The sequence below is a fragment of the Ranitomeya imitator genome, chromosome 4, assembly GCF_032444005.1.
Source record: "Ranitomeya imitator isolate aRanImi1 chromosome 4, aRanImi1.pri, whole genome shotgun sequence".
NCBI classification, from domain to species: Eukaryota; Metazoa; Chordata; class Amphibia; order Anura; family Dendrobatidae; genus Ranitomeya; species Ranitomeya imitator.
In genome coordinates, this window is record NC_091285.1 from 26,469,360 (window position 1) to 26,492,010 (window position 22,651).

The 22,651-nt window shown below is 43.1% G+C and overlaps 1 protein-coding gene across 5 annotated transcripts in view; it reads right to left on the reverse strand.

Annotated features, from left to right (window-relative positions):
• NTF3 (neurotrophin 3) overlaps positions 1–21,654 on the reverse strand; it is a 78,658-nt gene extending 57,004 nt beyond the window's left edge. Inside the window, exon 1 of one of the 5 annotated variants that reach the window (XM_069763413.1) lies at positions 20,904–21,654. Coding sequence is in view for 2 of the 5 variants with exons in the window: in XM_069763411.1 (XP_069619512.1) it covers positions 2,432–2,467 (36 nt within the window). In the remaining 3 variants the exon portion in view is untranslated. Of the gene's footprint in view, positions 1–2,431; positions 2,507–19,770; positions 19,990–20,754 lie in introns of those variants that run through there. The other 4 variants (XM_069763415.1, XM_069763412.1, XM_069763416.1 and 1 more) reach the window with 4 other exon arrangements.
• Between the last annotated feature and the right edge of the window lie 997 nt (positions 21,655–22,651).

Below are 22,651 nucleotides of genomic sequence, written 5' to 3' on the forward strand. Positions count from 1 at the left end.
CTGCAAAGCCCTAAGCCCTGCCTAAACGTTGTATTCTGCCACTCTCCCTGCTCCTGCAACTGTCCTTAGGCTAAATGCAGAATGTATCTGAAACAAACAGCAAAGCACAGGAATAGCCCTTAGAAGGACTGTTAGTATGATAGTTCAGCATCAGCACCAGTATCAACACTAGAGGGCGCCCATTAATTAATCTGTCCTGGATAACTGTTCGCTCCCTCCAATCAGACCTGTCCCTGAGCTGTGCAATGGCGTCAGTCAGCTGAGCACAGCGTCACCAGTCCTTTTATAACCTCTGATAATAATATAATAATAATAATTTTTATTTATATAGCGCCAACATATTCCGCAGCGCTTTACAAATTATAGAGGGGACTTGCACAGACAATAGACATTACAGCATAACAGAAATACAGTTCAAAACAGATACCAGGAGGAATGAGGGCCCTGCTCGCAAGCTTACAAACTATGGGGAAAAGGGAGACACGAGAGGTGGATGGTAACAATTGCTATAGTTAATGATTGGCAATCACATTTTAGCAATTTTTTTATATCATGAAAGATCTTTAGTTAAAAAAAAAAAAAAAAAAGAAGAAATCTTGCAATGTTCACACTGGCCACTGTGGATTTTTTAGATTCGTACTTTCAGCCCTTTCAGGAACCATTTTCTGCAGGCTATTTACCATCAGATACAGAAACAAGGTTACAATGACTGATAACACCTCTATATACAGTAGATAACACAGGATCCACCATTCACAATAGGTGATGTCACAGCTCACCTCCTCCTCCTGTACAATGACTGATAACACCTCTATATACAGTAGATAACACAGGATCCACCATTCACAATAGGTGATGTCACAGCTCACCTCCTCCTTCTGTACAATGACTGATAACACCTCTATATACAGTAGATAACACAGGATCCACCATTCCTAATAGGTGATGTCACAGCTCACCTCCTCCTCCTGTACAATGACTGATAACACCTCTATATACAGTAGATAACACAGGATCCATCATTCACAATAGGTGATATCACAGCTCACCTCCTCCTCCTCCTGTTCAATGACTGAAAACACCTCTATATACAGTATATAACACAGGATCCACCATTCACAATAGGTGATGTTACAGCTCCCCTCCTCCTGTACAATGACTGATAACACCTCTATATACAGTGGATAACACAGGATCCACCATTCACAATAGGTGATGTTACAGCTCACCTCCTCTTCCTGTACAATGACTGATAACACCTCTATATTCAGTAGATAACACAGGATCCACCATTCACAATAGGTGATGTCACAGCTCACCTCCTCCTCCTGTACAATGACTGATAACACCTCTATATACAGTAGATAACACAGGATCCACCATTCACAATAGGTGATGTTACAGCTCACCTCCTCAGTACAATGACTGATAACACCTCTGTATACAGTAGATAACACAGGATCCACCATTCACAATAGGTGATGTCACAGCTCACCTCCTCCTGTACAATGACTGATAACACCTCTATATACAGTGGATAACACAGGATCCACCATTCACAATAGGTGATGTCACAGCTCACCTCCTCTTCCTGTACAATGACTGATAACACCTCTATATACAGTAGATAACACAGGATCCACCATTCACAGTAGGTGATGTCACAGCTCACCTCCTCCTCCTGTACAATGACTGATAACACCTCTATACACAGTAGATAACACAGGATCCACCATTCCTAATAGGTGATGTCACAGCTCACCTCCTCCTCCTGTACAATGACCAGGGGTGGATTAAGGGTAGCCAGGGCCCCGGGCTGTTCAGACACTGTGGGCCCCCCCCCCCCGGTCATGTGACGGGGGTCATGTGACGGGGGTCATGTGCCGGGGGTCAAGTGACGGGGGTCATGTGACGGGGGTCATGATATACCCGAACCAGATTATTCCAGAAAAATGGCCAGGCCCTACTCTACTGTAACCTATTAAATATTTGTTAAAATCTGCAATACAATTTAGGTATATCTTGACCAATAATATCACATACAAGGAACAAATACCACCGCACCATGACCAGACCACAAATTACAACCACAGTGATCGAATAATATCACATACAAGGAACAAATACCACCGCACCATGTCAAGACCACATATTACCACTTGGTGACCAAATATCACATACAAGGGACAAATACCACAACACCATGTCCAGACCACATATTACCACCACATAGTGACTGAATACTACAATACTGATCAGTAAAAAACAACAACACAATACTATCACCATAAGTGCCAGTATTCACAGGAGATCTGTACTTAGTATGCAGTGTCTGTGTAGAGGTAATACAGAGATCACTGGGGGTATTATACACAGGACCTCTATATAGTATACAGTGTATAGTGTCAGTGTATAGGTAACACTGACTCACCAGTGACGTCTCTAGGTGAAGTCCTTCATCTTTCATCCAGCACAGACCGCCATCATTTCTTCCAGCCAGGGCTCGTTTCTGCAGGAAATAACACAGTTATCTCGAGCTCCGCTTGCAGAACACATTACTTAATTTTTCACAACTTCTACATTACACCACATGAAGAAAAAAAGGCGATATAGTGTCACTCTATACAGTAACAGGACCGACCCCCATTTAAAACAGTATACTCAAAAAATAAAATAAATGCATCACTGCAGTAATAATATCCCTTAATTAGCCCCTATGGTAATAATATTCCCCACCCTGGCCCCGTGTGTCTCATTCCTGGCTCCTGCAATATGTGCGCGCATCCTGCCCTCATGAGTATCCATTCTACCCCATATGATCTCCACATCCTGCCCCATCTGTCTCCATCATATCCATCCTGCCCCATGATCCAATCCTGCCCCATGTCTTTCATTCTGCCCCGTGTCTCCAATCATGCCCATGCCTCCAGTCCTGCCCCCAGTGTGTCCAGCAATCTGCCTCAGTATGTCCAGCATATTGCCCCAGTGTCCAGCAATCTGCCCCAGTGTCTCCAGCATATTGCCCCCAGTGTGTCCAGCATTGCCCCCAGACAGTGTGTCCAGCAATCTGCCCCAGTGTCTCCAGCAATCTGCCCCAGTGTCTCCAGCAATCTGCCCCAGTGTCCTCCAGCAATCTGCCCCAGTGTCCTCCAGCAATCTGCCCCAGTGTCCTCCAGCAATCTGCCCCAGTGTCCTCCAGCAATCTGCCCCAGTGTCCTTCAGCAATCTGCCCCAGTGTCCTCTAGCATTGCCCCAGCGTCCTCCAGCAATCTGCCCCAGCGTCCTCCAGCAATCTGCCCCAGTGTCCTCCAGCAATCTCCCCAGTGTCCTCCAGCAATCTGCCCCAGTGTCCTCTAGCATTGCCCCAGCGTCCTCCAGCAATCTGCCCCAGCGTCCTCCAGCAATCTGCCACAGCGTCCTCCAGCAATCTGCCCCAGCGTCCTCCAGCAATCTGCCCCAGCGTCCTCCAGCAATCTGCCCCAGTGTCCTCCAGCAATCTGCCCCAGTGTCCTCTAGCATTGCCCCAGCGTCCTCCAGCAATCTGCCCCAGCGTCCTCCAGCAATCTGCCCCAGCGTCCTCCAGCAATCTGCCCCAGTGTCCTCCAGCAATCTGCCCCAGTGTCCTCTAGCAATCTGCCCCAGTGTCCTCCAGCAATCTGCCCCAGTGTCCTCTAGCAATCTGCCCCAGTGTCCTCCAGCAATCTGCCCCAGTGTCCTCCAGCAATCTGCCCCAGTGTCCTCTAGCAATCTGCCCCAGTGTCCTCTAGCAATCTGCCCCAGTGTCCTCTAGCAATCTGCCCCAGTGTCCTCCAGCAATCTGCCCCAGTGTCCTCTAGCATTGCCCAAGTGTCCTCCCGCAATCTGCCCCAGTGTCCTCCCGCAATCTGCCCCAGTGTCCTCCAGCAATCTGCCCCAGCGTCCTCCAGCAATCTGCCCCAGTGTCCTCTAGCAATCTGCCCCAGTGTCCTCCAGCAATCTGCCCCAGTGTCCTCCAGCATTGCCCCAGTGTCCTCCCGCAATCTGCCCCAGTGTCCTCCCGCAATCTGCCCCAGCGTCCTCCAGCAATCTGCCCCAGCGTCCTCCAGCAATCTGCCCCAGTGTCCTCCAGCATTGCCCTCAGTGTTTCCACCGTTATAAAAACAAAAAACAAAGTCTCCTCACCTGTCCGCGCTCCAGCGCTGAGCTCCCTCCAACAGAGCACACTCGCCGGCGACTGACAATGATGTCAGACGCCGGCGACGTGTGCGCCTGCGGCCGACATCAGCCGCCAGCCTCCAATTGGCTGGCGGCTGTTATTAACTATTGACGTGCGGGCGAGCGCCTGCACGTCAATAGGAAACCGCCGCAGCGCCGGAAGGGGCCCGGTGAGCAGATGAGAAGGGGCCCGATGCGGGCCCCCTCTCTCTGCCCACCGGGTACGGCGGGGGCACATAAATGCCGGCGGCGGCGGCGGCCGGCATTCACAGATGATTATCAGAGGGTCAATCTGTGCGGTAGCCCAGGGCCCCCCCAGACCACTGGGCCCTGGGCTACCGCCCATATTGACCCTCTGATAATCCGCCCCTGACAATGACTGATAACACCTCTATATACAGTAGATAACACAGGATCCACCATTCACAATAGGTGATGTTACAGCTCACCTCCTCTTCCTGTACAATGACTGATAACACCTCTATATACAGTAGATAACACAGGATCCACCATTCACAATAGGTGATGTCACAGCTCACCTCCTCCACCTGTACAATGACTGATAACATCTCTATATACAGTAGATAACACAGGATCCACCATTCCCAATAGGTGATGTCACAGCTCACCTCCTCTTCCTGTACAATGACTGATAACACCTCTATATACAGTAGAAAACACAGGATCCACCATTCACAATAGGTGATGTCACAGCTCACCTCCTCCTCCTGTACAGTGACTGATAACACCTCTATATACAGTAGATAACACAGGATCCACCATTCACAATAGGTGATGTCACAGCTCACCTCCTCTTCCTGTACAATGACTGATAACACCTCTATATACCGTAGATAACACAGGATCCACCATTCACAATAGGTGATGTCACAGCTCACCTCCTCCTCCTGTACAATGACTGATAACACCTCTATATACAGTAGATAACACAGGATCCACCATTCACAATAGGTGATGTCACAGCTCACCTCCTCCTCCTGTACAATGACTGATAACACCTCTATATACAGTAGATAACACAGGATCCACCATTCACAGTAGGTGATGTCACAGCTCACCTCCTCCTCCTGTACAATGACTGATAACTCCTCTATATACAGTAGATAACACAGGATCCACCATTCACAATAGGTGATGTTACAGCTCACCCTGCTCCGCCTCCCTTCACAACAGGAAATTAGAGTCTAAAAGCCCCAGTGGCCAGTGTGAAAAATGTAAGATTTTTTTTTTAAGATTGTGATATGGAAAAAAATTGTGAAAAATATTTTAAAAGTAAGTTTAACAGAAAAAAAAAATGTTTAAAAGACAGGTAATATTCTAAAGACACATTCCAATGGGATGAATATTCCTCCATAGACCATTATGGGGATCATAACTTTGGAAAGAAAAATTGATGACCATGAAACAATTGGATTATAACAACCTCAAGTCCTCGCTTAGAGCATTGAGTATTTTGCATTTATAAAATAGATGAGAAAGACATTCTTTGTTACAATCCAATGGAATCCAAGACAATACATTTCTGGTTCGGAAAATGTTCCTACATTTTTCTTAAAGGGAACCTGTCACCCCGAAAATCGCGGGTGAGGTAATCCCACCGGCATCAGGGGCTTATCTGCAGCATTCTATAATGCTGTAGATAAGCCCCCGATGTTACCTGAAAAAGGAGAAAAAGACGTTAGATTATACTCACCCAGGGGCGGTCCCGCTGCTGGTCTGGTCAGATGGGCGTCTCCGGTCCGCTGCGGCGCCTCCTATCTTCTTTCCATGACGTCCTCTTCTGATCTTCGGCCACGGCTCCGGCGCAGGCGTACTTTGCTCTGCCCTGTTGAGGGCAGACAAAGTACTGCAGTGCGCAGGCGCCGAGCCTCTGACCTTTCCGGCGCCTGCGCACTGCTGTACTATCCTCTGCCCTCAACAGGGCAGAGCAAAGTACGCCTGCGCCGGAGCCGTGGCTGAAGATCAGAAGAGGACGTCATGGAAAGAAGATAGGAGGCGCCGCAGCGGACCGGAGACGCCCATCTGACCAGACCAGCAGCGGGACCGCCCCTGGGTGAGTATAATCTAACGTCTTTTTCTCCTTTTTCAGGTAACATCGGGGGCTTATCTACAGCATTATAGAATGCTGCAGATAAGCCCCTGATGCCGGTGGGATTACCTCACCCCCGATTTTCGGGGTGACAGGTTCCCTTTAAGATCCGGTGATATAGGGAAATCCTGTGCTGTCACAGTCAGAACGTCATGGATAATTCCTCTGCCTAAGCGGATTCTTGGGTTGTGTTTGAGCAGACCTTTTGCAGTTCTTTCCCTCTAAATCCTGCTTAGGTCAGATCTCCTGTAAGTGTAAAAAGATTTGTCTTGTTCCATTATAGACTTGTGTATGGTGTTGAGTAACACTCAGAGACACACATTGTTTTGGGGGGGTTTCGTTATTTTTTTCATGAAATTTAGGTTAGATCATGGATATAGATTAGATAGATAATAGATAGATAGATAATAGATAGATAGATAATAGATAGATAGATGATAGATAGATAGATAGATAGATAATGATAATAGATTATAGATAGATAAATAGATAGATATATAGATAGATTATGATAATAGATAGATAGATAGATAATAGATAGATAGATAGATACTGTAGATAATAGATAGATAGACAGATAGATAGATAATAGATAGATAATAGTTAGATAATAGATACTAGATAAATAGATAGATAGATAGATAGATTATGATAATAGATAGATAGATAGATAATAGATAGATAGATACTGTAGATAATAGATAGATAGACAGATAGATAGATAATAGATAGATAATAGTTAGATAATAGATACTAGATAAATAGATAGATAGATTATGATAATAGATAGATAGATAGATAGATAGATAGATAGATAGATAGATAGATAGATAATAGATAGATAGATAGATACTGTAGATAATAGATAGATAGACAGATAGATAGACAGATAGATAGATAATAGATAGATAATAGATAGATAATAGATAGATGATAGATAGATGATAGATAGACAATAGATAGATAGATAAATGATAGATTGATAGATAATAGATAGATAATAGATAGATAATAGATAGATAATAGATAAATAGATTGATAGATAATAGATAGATTATTATAATAGGTAATAAATAGATAATAGATGATAGATTATGATAATAGATAATAGATAGATGTGCATTCATTATAACCTCATTAGCTCTTGCGATTAACATTTGTGCCAACCTTTAACTTTCCCCATATTTCATAATCACCCCAATTTTTCAGAATACAAATTCTGTTTCGAACCTTCAAGACAAACAAATCTAAACTGCGGGTGACAGTGGGCAGACGGATGGCATACTTCGGAGACATCCCTAACCTATATTCTCACATGATAGCTTCAGTAGTCTCGTGCCACTCATCTTGGAATATGGCAAGTCCTAATCTAAAGGAGGAAGCCTGAGCATTCTAAGAACAGTCTTTTGCTTTAAAATTAATGTGAATTATTTTACATTTTAAACAGTCCATCATTTACAAAAGTTCCACAAGACCAGTGACATCTGTACTATTGATAATGACTGGAAGCTAAGCAAGTGCGGAAATACAGGTCTGTCCATTACTTGTGTTACTGATTTTCCATCAGCTTGGTCCCTTCGTTCCTTTACGCAATAATCCACTCATCTTCTCAGCTCATATATGGGTCATACTCTTTACGCAGACCGTAAATGACCAACCACCCTGACCATTAATGCCAATAAGATTACAACTCACCAGTATGTAGATGACCAGTAAATTTCCAGGTTATACGACCTGGAGATGACTCGACTCGCACTTAAGAAAGGGATTGGTTTCTAGTCCCATGTCTCATTATAGCTTGGAAATTGGTGAAAGGAGTCTTCACATCTCCCTTGATTGATGCAGTGATATGAATGTAGTGGGGGTTGTTCTCCGCCACGGCTCCTGGTGTCTGTTATTGTCTGCAGCACTTATGTGCTCTCCAGCTCTGCTGCCAGGGGTCACTCATAGCCGCTGAGTTCTCTGATTTACTCAACCAGCTGTCCGGGTATGAGTGCTACCAAAAGCAAGGTTCCAATGGGTTCCTTTGCCCCAAGCAAACATATTAGTAAGGACATTGTGGGATATATGGCGCATCATCACTTGGATCGTGTTACCTCTGACAGCGACACCATCAGTTTAAGTTATTGTTCGGCAAAGAATTGTCTACCTGATCACAAGTCACTAGGAGGGTTAGTTTCTGGGCCCTTTTTTATATATAAAAAAAAATACACTAAGTCCATTAGTGTACTGTGTTATGAAATGGACTGTTGATTAATTTTAGGTTACTATCCATTTCTGTGGTGAGGTCACATTGACATTACTAAGGCTGTGTTTGTGTTAAAGAGCTTGAAAAGGATTGCATACAGTGCTTGGAGACTTCAGAGTGTTGCAAACATCTTTTTAGGGAATTTAGCATCTTTGCAGTATTTCGAATCGAAGCTAATTAATTTGCTGTAAATCACATTTTGGGGCGAAAAAGTTTTCTAACTGGCAAATCAAATAGAAAAAGATAAGCAGGGATTAAAGTAGGAGATTTCTATCTAGCTTATATTGAAAACATTTGTCTCTGGAGCCCACAAGCTTGGTCTACTCACTGGTGCTATACTAGTCTAGTTTTTCACCTAGCTTTGAATATGGGATCACAAAAGATTACTTTTGAGATACAGTTAATTTTATTGGCTTCCAGTGGTAGGTATGAGAGTTTCAGTAGCTTCCGTTTTAATTTAGAAATTAACGAAACTTGTGAGTTTGATAATATAGACCAACCAATGGGAAACATGGTATAGTGTAGGTGGAGAAAGAAATAGATGTATAGCTTAGGTGGTGAAAATGAAATGTAATTTTTATAATCTGAGGAAAGCACGAGGTAGCAGCTGAGACTCTGAATTCAGAGATGTGTCAATTATTAGGCTGAATGCTGTAGTTTACTTACAATGAAGGTTTTATCATTAGGAGATTATCATTGCCCTGACCACAGCGCACGCAAGCACTGGTCCAACCATAATGCCAGAAAAATTTTGATTTTTCTTAATGCGTAAATGAGCTGTTAAGATTTATGGGCAGGATAGAGATCTCCTTGAGAATCTGCCTCCAGAGCTTATTTTAAATGAAAGGGGGGCGGTACCAGTGTGAGACATGTAATGGATGACAGTCCGCTCTTCTGATCCACATGTCTCACAGTGGTAACGCCCCTTTTCATGTAAAATAAACTCTGGAGGCAAATTCTCAGGAAGGTTTATGCCTCTCCCATAGATCTTAACGGCTTTCTTACATATTAAGAAAAATGTGGATTTCTCTGGAATAAGACATCAGATCACAGATATCAAGGTATCCTTTTATTCAACTTCCTATGTCCCACGTAGAGGGCTTAGGATGGATGATCCTACTGACAGATACACTTTAAAGGTCGACATCTGATTCCGACAGATCTCATGGATGGACTGATGAATCATGTAGTAAGGCACTGGTAAAGTGAACAGGAACTGATGTAAAACATAGACCTCTATCTGCTATAAGGTAGCAATGGACCTCCCTTTGTCATTGACATCTTACATAAAGTAACAAACGGGGTAGCACGGTGGCTCAGTGGTTAGCACTGCAGCCTTGCAGTGCTGGAGTCCTGGGTTCAAATCCCACCAAGGACAACATCTGCATCAACATTGATCTACATCAACATTGTATGTTCTCCCCATGTTTGCGTGGGTTTCCTCTGGGTTCTCCAGCTTCCTTCCACATTCCAATGACATACTGATAGGGAATCTAGATTGTGAGTCCCATAGTAATATTAGCAAACCCTTAAGTACTTAGTAATATTACTACACCAAAATTTAGGCTGACAAAACACTCAATCCTACCCTTCAAACTCAACAAAATAACCAAAACTGCCTCCACAGCTCCTCTGTCCCCGATACTCTACTCTATGGCAATATCTCTTTTTCAAATAAATGGTGGAAACCTCCTTGTAGGGTAATGTAAACCAAGTAGAGTCTGTTGCCATGTGCTCGAAAAAGCACAAACCACAACAATCTGTCAAGTCCATAATTACGTTTCTAAGAAAAGGGGTAAGGTTGAATGGCTAAAACTGACCATACCAATAGAAATCTGCCAAGAGCTTCCCCCCATGGACCCTTACACAAGGACTTGGTGAACATGCATGTATCGGGAGACGGGAGTATGCTGCCATAGACTAAAATTCCTTACGAACACATTATTGGGCATTGAAATTTAACAAATGTCCCTTTTTGTCCTGATATGATCTGTCGGTGGACAGGCAGGACTCGTACCCATACACTTTAAAGGATTGGCTGGTTAGGCCAACAAGTTAAGAGTTTTATAACAAATAAAAGTAATTTTTTAAAAATGTCTCAAACTAAAAAAAGAACAGAACCTCACTTTCTGATGCTTACCCTGTCCCCCACTAGTCTCAACATCATGGTCTCACCTTAACGCCCAAGAAAATGGTATGTCGAGATTGAACCAGGAGAAAAGGTGAGTGTCAGACCAAGAACTGCGAGGGATTGGTGATCCTCGAATTTTTTCTAGACCGATCTAAATCTTTTAATAATATTTTTAGTCTGCCGAAGAACCCCTTATTTAATATGTATGGCCAGCTCAAACGTCCTTCTTCAGTCACACAGACTCTGTGAAGCCATTTTCGAAGATACATCTGTTATTATCAGAAGTATAATAGCTTGGCTACGTCTTTACGCATCGCTGCAAAATTTCCCATCTGTAGAAATGCTTTATAACGTGCGATATTGTGATGTATGTTACAAGATGCCAAAACCTCACAATAGCTCCTTAAAGACACTTGAAGATATTTGCCTGTTCTAGGTCAGGTCATTGTCTTCCCAGTCGACTCCTGCGTCTTTTGAGGAGTATAATATTAAGCAAGGCTGGTTGAAGAAGTCTGGATCGGGCTGGTAAGAGGTTACCGCAGACAAACAAACACTTGAGGTTTACGGTTGGATTTCACTGTGGTTGATTTCAATTGTACTCAAGTGAATCGTGAATTGTAAACTATAATAAAGAGTTGTCTAAACTTTTCTAACTTGACTCAAACATGCGAGAAAAGGTTTTTATGTGTTCCCTAGACTACAGAGGTATAACATTTCAGAAGTAAGGATGTCAGCTGCGTTCACTCTGAAAAATAATGGATGGTTGGTAGAGATGATTCAAGTAGATTTGTTAGGACCTAGTCTAGCGGCCACATTGATAATCTTAAGCCGGTTGACGGGAACCCTGTAAACCACGTGTGATGGCAATCATGACTGTTCATTTGGATAGCTAGTCTGGCGTGACTTCTCCATTCTAGCGTGACACAAATGTGATGTCACACTGGCTAATCAAAAAACGAGCCGTAGATGCCAGGAGGTAGAGGTGATTCTCAGGGTTTCCGTTCAGTGGCTACAGATTACTGAGTAGTCTGTGGACCGTTTCTTGTGGATCAATTCAAACCATCTCTAATGGATGGTTTCATCTATTATGATTAACTCACGGAATTGTCATGTGAAATTAGTCTAGCTTGACAACACCTCTTTTACTAAAGTGGATCCTAAGCAAGAGGACTGATCAAAGTGGATAAGACGTCTCTCCATACCCCGTAATCGGCTGGCCAGCTACTATATCTGGTGAAGTGGCCATATTTTACCCATGAGCTCCTACCAAAAAGAACATATAGGACTAGAAATTAGCAACTTGATTCACTCCTTCCTGGTTTGGCATCTAGTGGCAGCCAGTCTTCGCTTCTGCTCCTGCCATCCTGGGCACCTATGGTGCTTATCAGGCTCCATGTAACATCAGGACATTGCAAGACCCAGTAAGCCCTCCAGAAGTTGAGTCATGGATGAAGAAGTAAAGACTGACTGCTGTGAAGGGCCGGACAGAACGCCAGACCAGGGCAGGTATATTCGGATTGCCCATCTTTACATAGCTACCAGAGCAAGAGTTGACTCTTGACTATCCAGAGTACAGGTCTATCTCCTATGATGTCTTTGGGCTTTACTTGATGTGGGCATATAGACAAGAGTTATTGGGTTGGACATCCCCCTTTGAACCCCACTTTCATCACCATATACATGCAGACTCACCTACATAAGTGCAAGAGCATTATAACTAGTAGATCAAAACTGTTGGGCCATGGGCAAACTCTACCATTAAAGTGACCCTACATTTTAGTATACATCCTCGGAGTTACCACTCCCTAAAGAAGATACTTAACGATGAAGGCTTACATTATGACTAAGAAGGAAATAAAGGATATATAAAAAAGACAATGGTATAAAAAGTCTGTGTCAATGGCTATTGTAAATGGAAGGGTATATGGTTGAACAAGTCATGTTACTATGGCAACAAGCCTTCATCATCAACACAACAAGTGGCGTAAGATTTTTTTTAACTAGGCTATCTCCATTCACGCACGTTCCTGAGAAGTGCACTTAATAAAAGTTTTGGGTACAGCTTATGAACAAGATTCTTTCTTTTGGACTCACTCCAAATAATTACAGCATAAATGTGGGCACAGTTTTACTTCCATCTCTTCGAGGCATTTATTTGTAGACAATGGAGTCTTCAATACCCTTTTTGGTTTATTCGGATTCCTAAGTGCGCTTCTGTTAATTTAACTTTGTGGATCTAAAATGTATCCTTAAATTGCATCACAAAACCAGGTTTATAAGAAAATCATAAAAAAAAATGACTACTCTGAACTTAAAGGGAATGGCCTATTGTTTAAACAAAATCTGTATCCATATTTCCCTATACAAACTGCATACATTACTAAATGGATATCATATACCTGGTGAGACTGATGTACTTACTTTGAAAATCAGTGTATAATAGCTGTATAATTCTTTTTCAAAACTTAAACTCAGTCTAGTCCAAACCGGCCTCAATGTCCATCCTCCATGCTGCTGCAGAATCTCCACCTATCTAGCCTGATAGCTCCTCAATGACCCTCCTCCCTGCTGAACCTCCACCCACCGAACATGACAGCTTCTAAATGCCCCTTCCCTGCTGCTGAATCTCCACCCATCTAGCCTGATAGCTCCTCAATGACCCTCCTCCCTGCTGAGTCTCCACCCACCGAACATGACAGCTTCTAAATGCCCCTTCCCTGCTGCTGAATCTCCACCCTTCTAGTCTGACAAATCCTCAATGTCCCTCCTCCCTGCTGAATCTCCATCCACATAGCCTAACAGCTCTTCGGTGACCCTCCTCCCTGCTGCTGAATCTCCACTCACCTAGCCTGATAGCTCCTCAATGACCATCCTCCCTGATGAATCTCCATCCATGTAGCCTGGCAGCTTCTCAATATCCCTCCTCCATGCTGTATCTCCACACATCTAACAAAAAAGCTTCCTGGCGCCCCTCCTCCCTTCTGCCGAATCTCCATCCACCTAGCCTGACAGCTCCTCAAGTGCCCCTCCTTCCTGTTGAATCTCCACCCATCTTGCCTGAGTTCTTCTCAATGTCACTCCTTCCTGCTGAACTCCTCAATGTCCCTACTCACTGCTGCATCTAAATCTTCACCCACCTGGTGTGACAGCTCCTCAGTCCCTCTCTGCCCTGCTGCTACTGAATCTCTACTTGCTTAGCCTGACTGCTCCTAGATGTCCCTTCTCCCTGCAACTGCTAAATCTCCACCCAGCTAGTCTGACAGATCAATATACCTCCTCCCTGCTGCGGCTGAATCTTCACCCACATCTGACAGCTCCTCATTATCACTCCTCCGTGCTGGTTCTGAATCTCAACCTTCCCTAACCTGACAGCTCCTCAGTGTCCCTCCTCTATACTGCTGTTTCTCCACCCACCACACCTGACAGCTCCTCAGTGTCCCTCCTCTATACTGGTGTTTCTCCACCCACCACACCTGACAGCTGCTCAGTGTCCCTCCTCTATACTGGTGTTTCTCCACCCACCACACCTGACAGCTCCTCAGCGTCCCTCCTCTATACTGATGTTTCTAAACCCACCACACCTGACCGCTCCTCAGCGTCCCTCCTCTATACTGCTGTTTCTCCACCCACCACACCTGACAGCTCCTCAGTGTCCCTCCTCTATACTGGTGTTTCTCCACCCACCACACCTGACAGCTGCTCAGTGTCCCTCCTCTATACTGCTGTTTCTCCACCCACCACACCTGACAGCTCCTCAGTGTCCCTCCTCTATACTGGTGTTTCTCCACCCACCACACCTGACAGCTGCTCAGTGTCCCTCCTCTATACTGGTGTTTCTCCACCCACCACACCTAACAGCTCCTCAGCGTCCCTCCTCTATACTGATGTTTCTACACCCACCACACCTGACAGCTCCTCAGCGTCCCTCCTCTATACTGCTGTTTCTCCACCCACCACACCTGACAGCTCCTCAGTGTCCCTCCTCTATACTGGTGTTTCTCCACCCACCACACCTGACAGGTGCTCAGTGTCCCTCCTCTATACTGGTGTTTCTCCACCCACCACACCTGACAGCTCCTCAGCGTCCCTCCTCTATACTGATGTTTCTACACCCGCCACACCTGACAGCTCCTCAGTGTCCCTCCTCTATACTGGTGTTTCTCCACCCACCACACCTGACAGCTGCTCAGTGTCCCTCCTCTATACTGGTGTTTCTCCACCCACCACACCTGACAGCTCCTCAGTGTCCCTCCTCTATACTGGTGTTTCTCCACCCACCACACCTGACAGCTGCTCAGTGTCCCTCCTCTATACTGCTGTTTCTCCACCCACCACACCTGACAGCTCCTCAGTGTCCCTCCTCTATACTGGTGTTTCTCCACCCACCACACCTGACAGGTGCTCAGTGTCCCTCCTCTATACTGGTGTTTCTCCACCCACCACACCTGACAGCTCCTCAGCGTCCCTCCTCTATACTGATGTTTCTACACCCGCCACACCTGACAGCTCCTCAGTGTCCCTCCTCTATACTGATGTTTCTACACCCGCCACACCTGACAGCTCCTCAGCGTCCCTCCTCCCTGCTGCTGCGGAGACACTACTATGTACAATCTGCAACTGTCACTCCGGCTGGATTGATAGAGAGTGAATTCATTGGCATTCTTGAATTTTTTACTCGTTAACAAAACTAATAAAAATGCTTATTTTAATTTCAGGAGTATAAAAGCTTGTATGACACAGATTCACAACAGCCTCATCGGGTCTAAGAGATCTAGATCTATTTAATATTGTAAGAGGTTGGTATAGTAAAACCAAGTAACATTTATTAGAATTTTTGTTGTTGTTTTTTTATTTTGCATATTTAGAAAGATATCCCCCACATGGGCAAAAGGGCCTAATAAAAGGTTGACATCATTTCTTGGTCTATAAAGATTACTTTTCATCAGTCTCCTTATCATCACAGACAGGGTTACAAAGAGGGGAAACCCATAAGAAAAAGACCCTAGGGGCAAGTGATTGCCTTCTTTGTCATCTACAAATGGGGTTGTCTTCTTCTGGACCTTTTATATTAAAGGCTCAGAGGCTGGGCCTACCAATTGATCCTCCGGGACTTCAGTGGTGGATACAACTCAAGTTGTGTGGAGCAGAACTGTAATGACTCATGGTCTAGGGTGGCGCTATTCTAATGTAATGCTTCAGTTCCCCTGCAGAGAAATTAAACACTTGCTGTGGAGTTTCCTCAGAGATCACACCTGATTGCCGAATGTCCAGTAGGTCGATACCCTGGGATCTTCTCATCTTTTAGTAGGTTTTTGTAACAGGATTTTCCAAAGTGGACCCTCAAAAATAACATTTATTATCCATTTTTAGATTCTAAATTTACAATCACATTACATTAGTCAAAACTAAACGTTCTCAAGTGTCTCACTGCTTAAAAGGACACAAAAATGTCAGATAAAATGTTATAAATTTATGGGCCTTTTTCCATTGTCCATTTCCAGAAATCATAGAGTTCATAAATCATCCATCACCGAGAACCATATAAAATCTGCAGTGACTTAAAAAAAAAAGATTAAGTGAGTTGTTCAATAAAAACAAGTTATCATCTATCCGCGGGAAAGGTGATGACTTACTCATCGGTGGGGGGACCTACAAATGGGAGCCACACTGCACTTGGGATCTTTATTCCCGATAGGAAACTTTTATCCCGTTATGAAATGAATGATGCCCGCCTGCCTCGTTACTCATCCTCAATGGGGTTTCCGGAGAAAACATGGCGTAGCTCTCGGCAGCCCCGTAGACAGTTAATGGAATGGTGGTCAAGCATGAGCATTGATGCTCAATTCTAAGGGCTCGCTCACACTAGTGTTGAGCATCCGACTATTCTATCATGCAAGAAAATGCAAGTGACCCTCGGCTCAAACTCTGCTGCAAGATTGAGCCGAGTGTCGTTTTATTATGATCCGAGTCTCTCGCAAGCTAGAATCGGATCACAGGTGCGGAGAAGAAATTCATTTCTCTTTCTTCTCCATTCTCTGAGTTGGTTGTATATCGGACTGCTCTCCAGTTGTATATCGGACTGCTCTCCTATAGACTTGTAAGGGTGAGCGCCATCCGATATATGATGCCAGTCACAGCATGTAGTGATTTTTTTCTCATGCCGACATAGCATGAGAAAAAAATGCTAGTCGGCACTGCTCTATAGTATAAAATTGGAGCTGAGTCAGTGAAACCGATGATACATCGGATAGCACTTGTCTGAGGTATACACTAGCTGCTCGGTAGTATGAGCGAACCCTAATGGGGATAAAAGAGCCTCATTCTGCCAATCAGTGCTGGTTTCAGCAGTCCCATTGGTTGGACCCCATCGACCAACAAGTTATCACCTATGCTATGGATGGACAACCCCGATTGTTGCCAGTCTCAGTAGTTCCAGTGGTTGGACCCCACTCACCAACAAGTTATCACCTCTCCTATGGATGGACAACACCAATTGTTGCAGGTCTCAGCAATCCCAGTAGTTGGACCCCATCGACCAACAAGTTATCACCTATCCTATGGATGGACAACCCCGATTGTTGCCAGTCTCAGTAGTCCCGGGGTGGTTGGACCCCGCTCACCAACAAGTTATCACCTCTAATATGGATGGATAAACACAACTGTTGCAGGTCCCAGCAGTCCCAGTAGTTGGACCCCCACTCACCAACAAGTTATCACTTCTCCTATGGATGGACAACACCAATTGTTGCAGGTCTCAGCAATCCCAGTAGTTGGACCCCATCAACCAACAAGTTATCACCTATCCTATAGCTGGACAACCCTGCTCATTACCGGTCTCAGCAGTCTCAGTGGTTGGACCCCCACTCCCCAACAAGTTGTCACCTATCCTATGGATGGACAACCCCGATCATTGCAGGTCTCAGTGGTCCCAGTGGTTGAATCCAACTGACCTACATGTTATCACCCATCCTATGGAGGGACAACACCGATTGTTGCAGGTCCCAGCAATCCCAGTGGTTGGACCCCTATTGACCAACAAGTTATCACTCATCCTATAGATGGACAACCCCGATCGTTGCCAGTCTCAGTAGTCCCAATGGTTGGACAACCACCGACCAACAAGTTATCACCTATCCTATGGATGGGAAACCCTGATCGATGCCAGTCTCAGCAGTCCCAGTGGTTGAACCCTAACCAATCAACATGTTATCACCTATCCTATAGATGGACAACCCCTTGAAGTTTCCAACTTTTTACAAAAACACCAGAAGCATCAACACTGCTAGCACCTAATTGTTTTGCTTTTGAGGGAAACGCAATGCCAATAAAACGATTTCTCATCCCGGCGGGCTTTCCCTATTTCTAGATATGCTGCAATGAAATAACAAAAATAACACACACAAAAAAAAAATCGAAGTTGAGGGCCTATCTGGTACCCAATGCATACAGCTACCAAAAGATTTCCCCATTTTTGGGCCCTACACGTTACTCTTGGCAGCTAGCTGTCAACTTGCTATAGGGGCAACAGGTGCAACACATGTGCAGCTTGAAGGGTGGGGTGAAATTATCCCTCAAATTAAACTCTTCATATTAAAATACTTAGCCCTCAATGTATAAGTTGTCATACGGGCTTTACCTTTTCTTCATGTCCTAAAAAAAAAAAACACTCTTAAAATATAAATATCTTAAAGAACACAAATTCCTCCTCCCACCCAAAAAAAAATAAAAAAATGAAAATTTTGACAGCATTCAAAAAGTTGAATTCCTGTTCCGCTTATCCATAGATAAACCAACACGTGACAAGATTTGCTCACAGCAGACTAGCAATGGCTCTTCAGAAATATCCGCTGCAATCCTATTAGTTGAGATTGAGATAAGATTCCCCAAACCACTGCCTTAAAATAATTACTGGTGAGAAGAAAAAAACAAAGTGATGGATTCGAAGAGTATCTGAACTTCCGACTTCAGGATTTCAAAAAACATCCATAAACGCTACACTTTAATGATTTTTTTTCCAGCAAGCAAAGTAATTAGCTGAGATCATTCATCGTTATAACACCCCTAGCTTTCCTTTAGCCATAATCATCTGTTATGCCCATGCATGTAGGGATGACGTTGCCATCAGTCAAGTCGATTGTCGTCCATGCCAAAAAATTTTCAATTTTTCTTTTCGAAAACCGACCTTTCAGCATCGCAATTTAGAGTCTTACGTCTACGCTAAGCACCGATGACATTTGTTACACAACCACTGTATAGTAAACCCTAATGCTTGAGTCTTGAGTAAGACACAAAAAAAAGAACACACCGACAAAAATACCCAACTCAATAAATCGCGACCTAAAAGTGACGTTTTCGACTTTTATCGCAAACGCACCTGAACACATAGAAATTTTTTTTATCCTAATATATTATTTTAAGATTTTTTTTTTCCCCTTCCACACTTAACTAAAATAAATACGGTAATAAAACAGCTTGACGTGTCCTAAGAAACAGGACGTTATTTTTGGAGACCGCACTCTATTAAGTGACTTTTTTTTTTAAGCATGTGGAAATGGTATGTTCAGAATTAGTATACCCCCGGAGATTTCTAGAATAGTAAATAACCCTCTCACCAAACTCTACAAGAACACTTTACAGTATCCAGCACATGTGGGATGGAGCACAGCACAAAAAAGAAAATAATAATAATGCTAATAATAATTTGAAAAAAACAGCGCAAACAATGGTGGCAAATGCTTAACTGAGTAGGAAAGCAGTGGGAGATAAAAAGATTTTGACTGTTTTTGCAAGGTCTAAAATTTGCCTCTGGGGTGAATGAGGTTGGTTACAGCTAGTTCTACATTCCTTCTGCGAACGAAGATTTTTTTTTCTCTATTCTAATAATTAATATTTTTTTATACTATTTTTTATTTTGTACATTCATAAATCCTATAAACTAAGCAGGAATTTCAAAAGCAAAAATACTAAAATAAATGTGCAATTTTTCATTCGAAACAAAATGGAATTTTTTTTTAGAAATTCTTAGATTTTACCCCACACCCCTCCCTTCTCACCCCCATAACCTTTTTCCTATTCTCGGCTGCCTACCTTGCTTTTGCAGATCACAGGTAATTTTTCTTACCGTGGCGGCTGGATTGACCATGGCATCCGTGTTAATCTATTAAGAAACATCGACATGAAGCTGTAGTTTGCTGGAAGCGTATTCATTCAGGGTAACAAAAAAAAAAGTTGCTTTTTTTTTTTTTTTTTTGCAAGCCTTGTACAAAAGATTTTTCTGAGTTGCTCTATGGGTGAGGAGCCTTAAACTCTGAGTCTTGTGAACATAATCTGCTCGATTATACCAAACCAGCCCAGCCAGATGGCTCGGTGCTCTGAAGAGTAACCCTTTCCCTGCCAAGTGTCTAAGCAACGCTGTGCAGAATCACAGGAGCTGCTACTTGACTTTGACCACCGGAAAAAAATTGCTAGATTTCTTATTTGAGGTTCAAATTGATCTTTCTATTTAACTAGGAATTGTTTTAAGGAATTAAGAAGTTGTAAAAAATTTGCTATTTTATCCTTTCCTTTATTGGGGGGTGGGGTGGGACATTCAGTTTTTCTCTGGGTAAGAAAATTTGAAAATTTTTAATTTTTCTTTTTTAACTTGCATTGTGATATTATTTTCAATTTCTGGTGGAAATAGTATACGCAAAAAAATATATATATATAATAATAATTGAGAAAATGAAACCTGTTATTCTGAAAGGATAGAAAATACCAACATTGTCGATTGTCAAAAAAAAGTTCCAAAAATATTATCTTTACAAAAACATACTTTCCGTCAATCTGCAACACTAATCCCTGCGATGATGGCCAAATCTCTCTTGTATGGTCATTGTCATTTTAGTTAGATTATTACCTCTCCAGATCTATGTACAGATTAGCTGCCATCATTGAGAATACACGACTCTAAATCTTACCATATTCCTTAAAAGTAAATGTGCGTACGTGTCAAAATATATGTTAGACTATCAGTCGAACAGTTAAGATGACATGTATATTCTTGCAATCGTTAAGTGGACCTTCAAATACCTTTTAGAGACTGAAAGCATTGGGTTACATTGAAATTAGGTGTAGTTGCTTCTATTCCACTTTCCCAAAACTCCTTTTGTTCCTGAGTATATCCATCTCCAGTTTCCCCCTTTTGCATCTTCAAATATCTTTTGGCATTTTGACCCTACCTGTGCCCTCTTTTCAGGAAATCCTACACCCTCTTCTGGGTCTAGGATTCTCAGTAGGGTAAATTTCACTTTCAATCCGAAGAGTTTTTTCAATCAGACGAAATAGACAAAACAGCTTGAAAAAAATCTGCTCTATACAAATTGCCTTGGTCTGAACATCCCCTGCTGTTGTAATGGTCACAGACGAAAGCTCGTCGCAGTCAGACGCGAACGAGGTACCAGCCAAACACTCCTGGGTGGAAAATCGTTTCGAAAACTTCTTCTCGGTAGCTCGTAGTAATGTCAATGGTCTGAGCATTTTTCTGAGTCCTCAAAAGTTGAAAGAAAAAATTGCGAAGCGTGCAAAGGTTTCCCAGCACTCTTAAATTGACTCTCCAACATGAGTCCCAACAACAACCGATCAGGGAGTTTCGAGTCAAACGATCTGCAGTGAAAGAGTTGGCTGGCAAATCTCACAATATGTTTTCCCAAAGGAATTCACCACCCCCTGGATAGATGAGTGACAGATTAAGCCATCCAATGTAGTTTTCAGAGACAGAAAAGGCTTCCGAGAACTGGTGTCGAACAAAAGAGTCAACCAGTCGTTGGTGGCCACCAGAAGGGTTAACATTGAAATGTAGATAAGGAAGATCTGGGAGGCTCTTTCATCCCACCAAGTCTTATGAAAATCTGACTACGATAAGCAGAGCTAAAGGCTCACAGTTATTACAAGAGTTCCCGAGAGACAGAGAGAGACGTAGACCAAGGCTGACTTTTCTATTGCATAAGGATTTGTTAAGGGTGGTGGGAGGGTGGGATGGGGGGGTCATAAGCATAAATGTGTTCGAGGGTATGAGTGTGTACTGTACACATTTGCATGCAAACAACACGCCTTGTAACTCGATATCTGACAGCTAAAACTTGCCAAAAATGTGTACGCAGAAGAAAAGTCTCGAAAGAGAAAAAAAAAGAATAAAACATAGTGGAGAAGGGACGGAAATGTGAAACATGTCAGCACCAAACATGTTCTTAGTTCTTCAGACATTGTTTATCTTTGATCATGGTGAAAGTGTATTTAATCTTGATCATACCGACCCTTTGAAACGGATTATGGATTTTATTCGTTTAAAGTGATTTTTATTTTGGTGTTTTATAAACGGTAAACAGCAGAGCTTGTCCTACACATTGCAACTGTTCTTCAACCGGAGCGTTGATCTCTACATACTTGAGTAGAAGAGTGATAGACCGGACGGCTAAGACGTGTTATAATCCAGATCCGATTGTGTTAGGCCCTTCCTGGGGAATTAACTGTGTTATATTTTTAGATACCTTTACCCTGACCATGTCAACAAACATGAAAGGCGGCACGTGTGCTGAGATATTCCTGAAGACCGCTAAAGAGTCCAAAAATAATCACAGCCGAGGATCAAAATGTACAGAAGTTGGATGGATTATTTCAGAAGTAGAAATAATTAATTATAGATTCTGTGTTTTCTCTTTTTTTTTGTCCTTACAAATGAACCTACACGTGGTTCTGCAAAAAAAAAAAAAAGAACAGTCCGGATTGAAAGCTGAAAGTGAATTGTGGAGCTTCATCTACGGCAACAGCACCACTATGTGGTAAAGAAAGGAAAAATGTAAGACAAAAAACTGTGCTCCTTATCAGGGTATTGCAATACGGTGGATCAATGAGATCATCTCCCTAAACCTGGTTAAGGTCCATTTAGACACACACCTGTGTCTTGGGATCGAGACCCTAGTCTTATGTT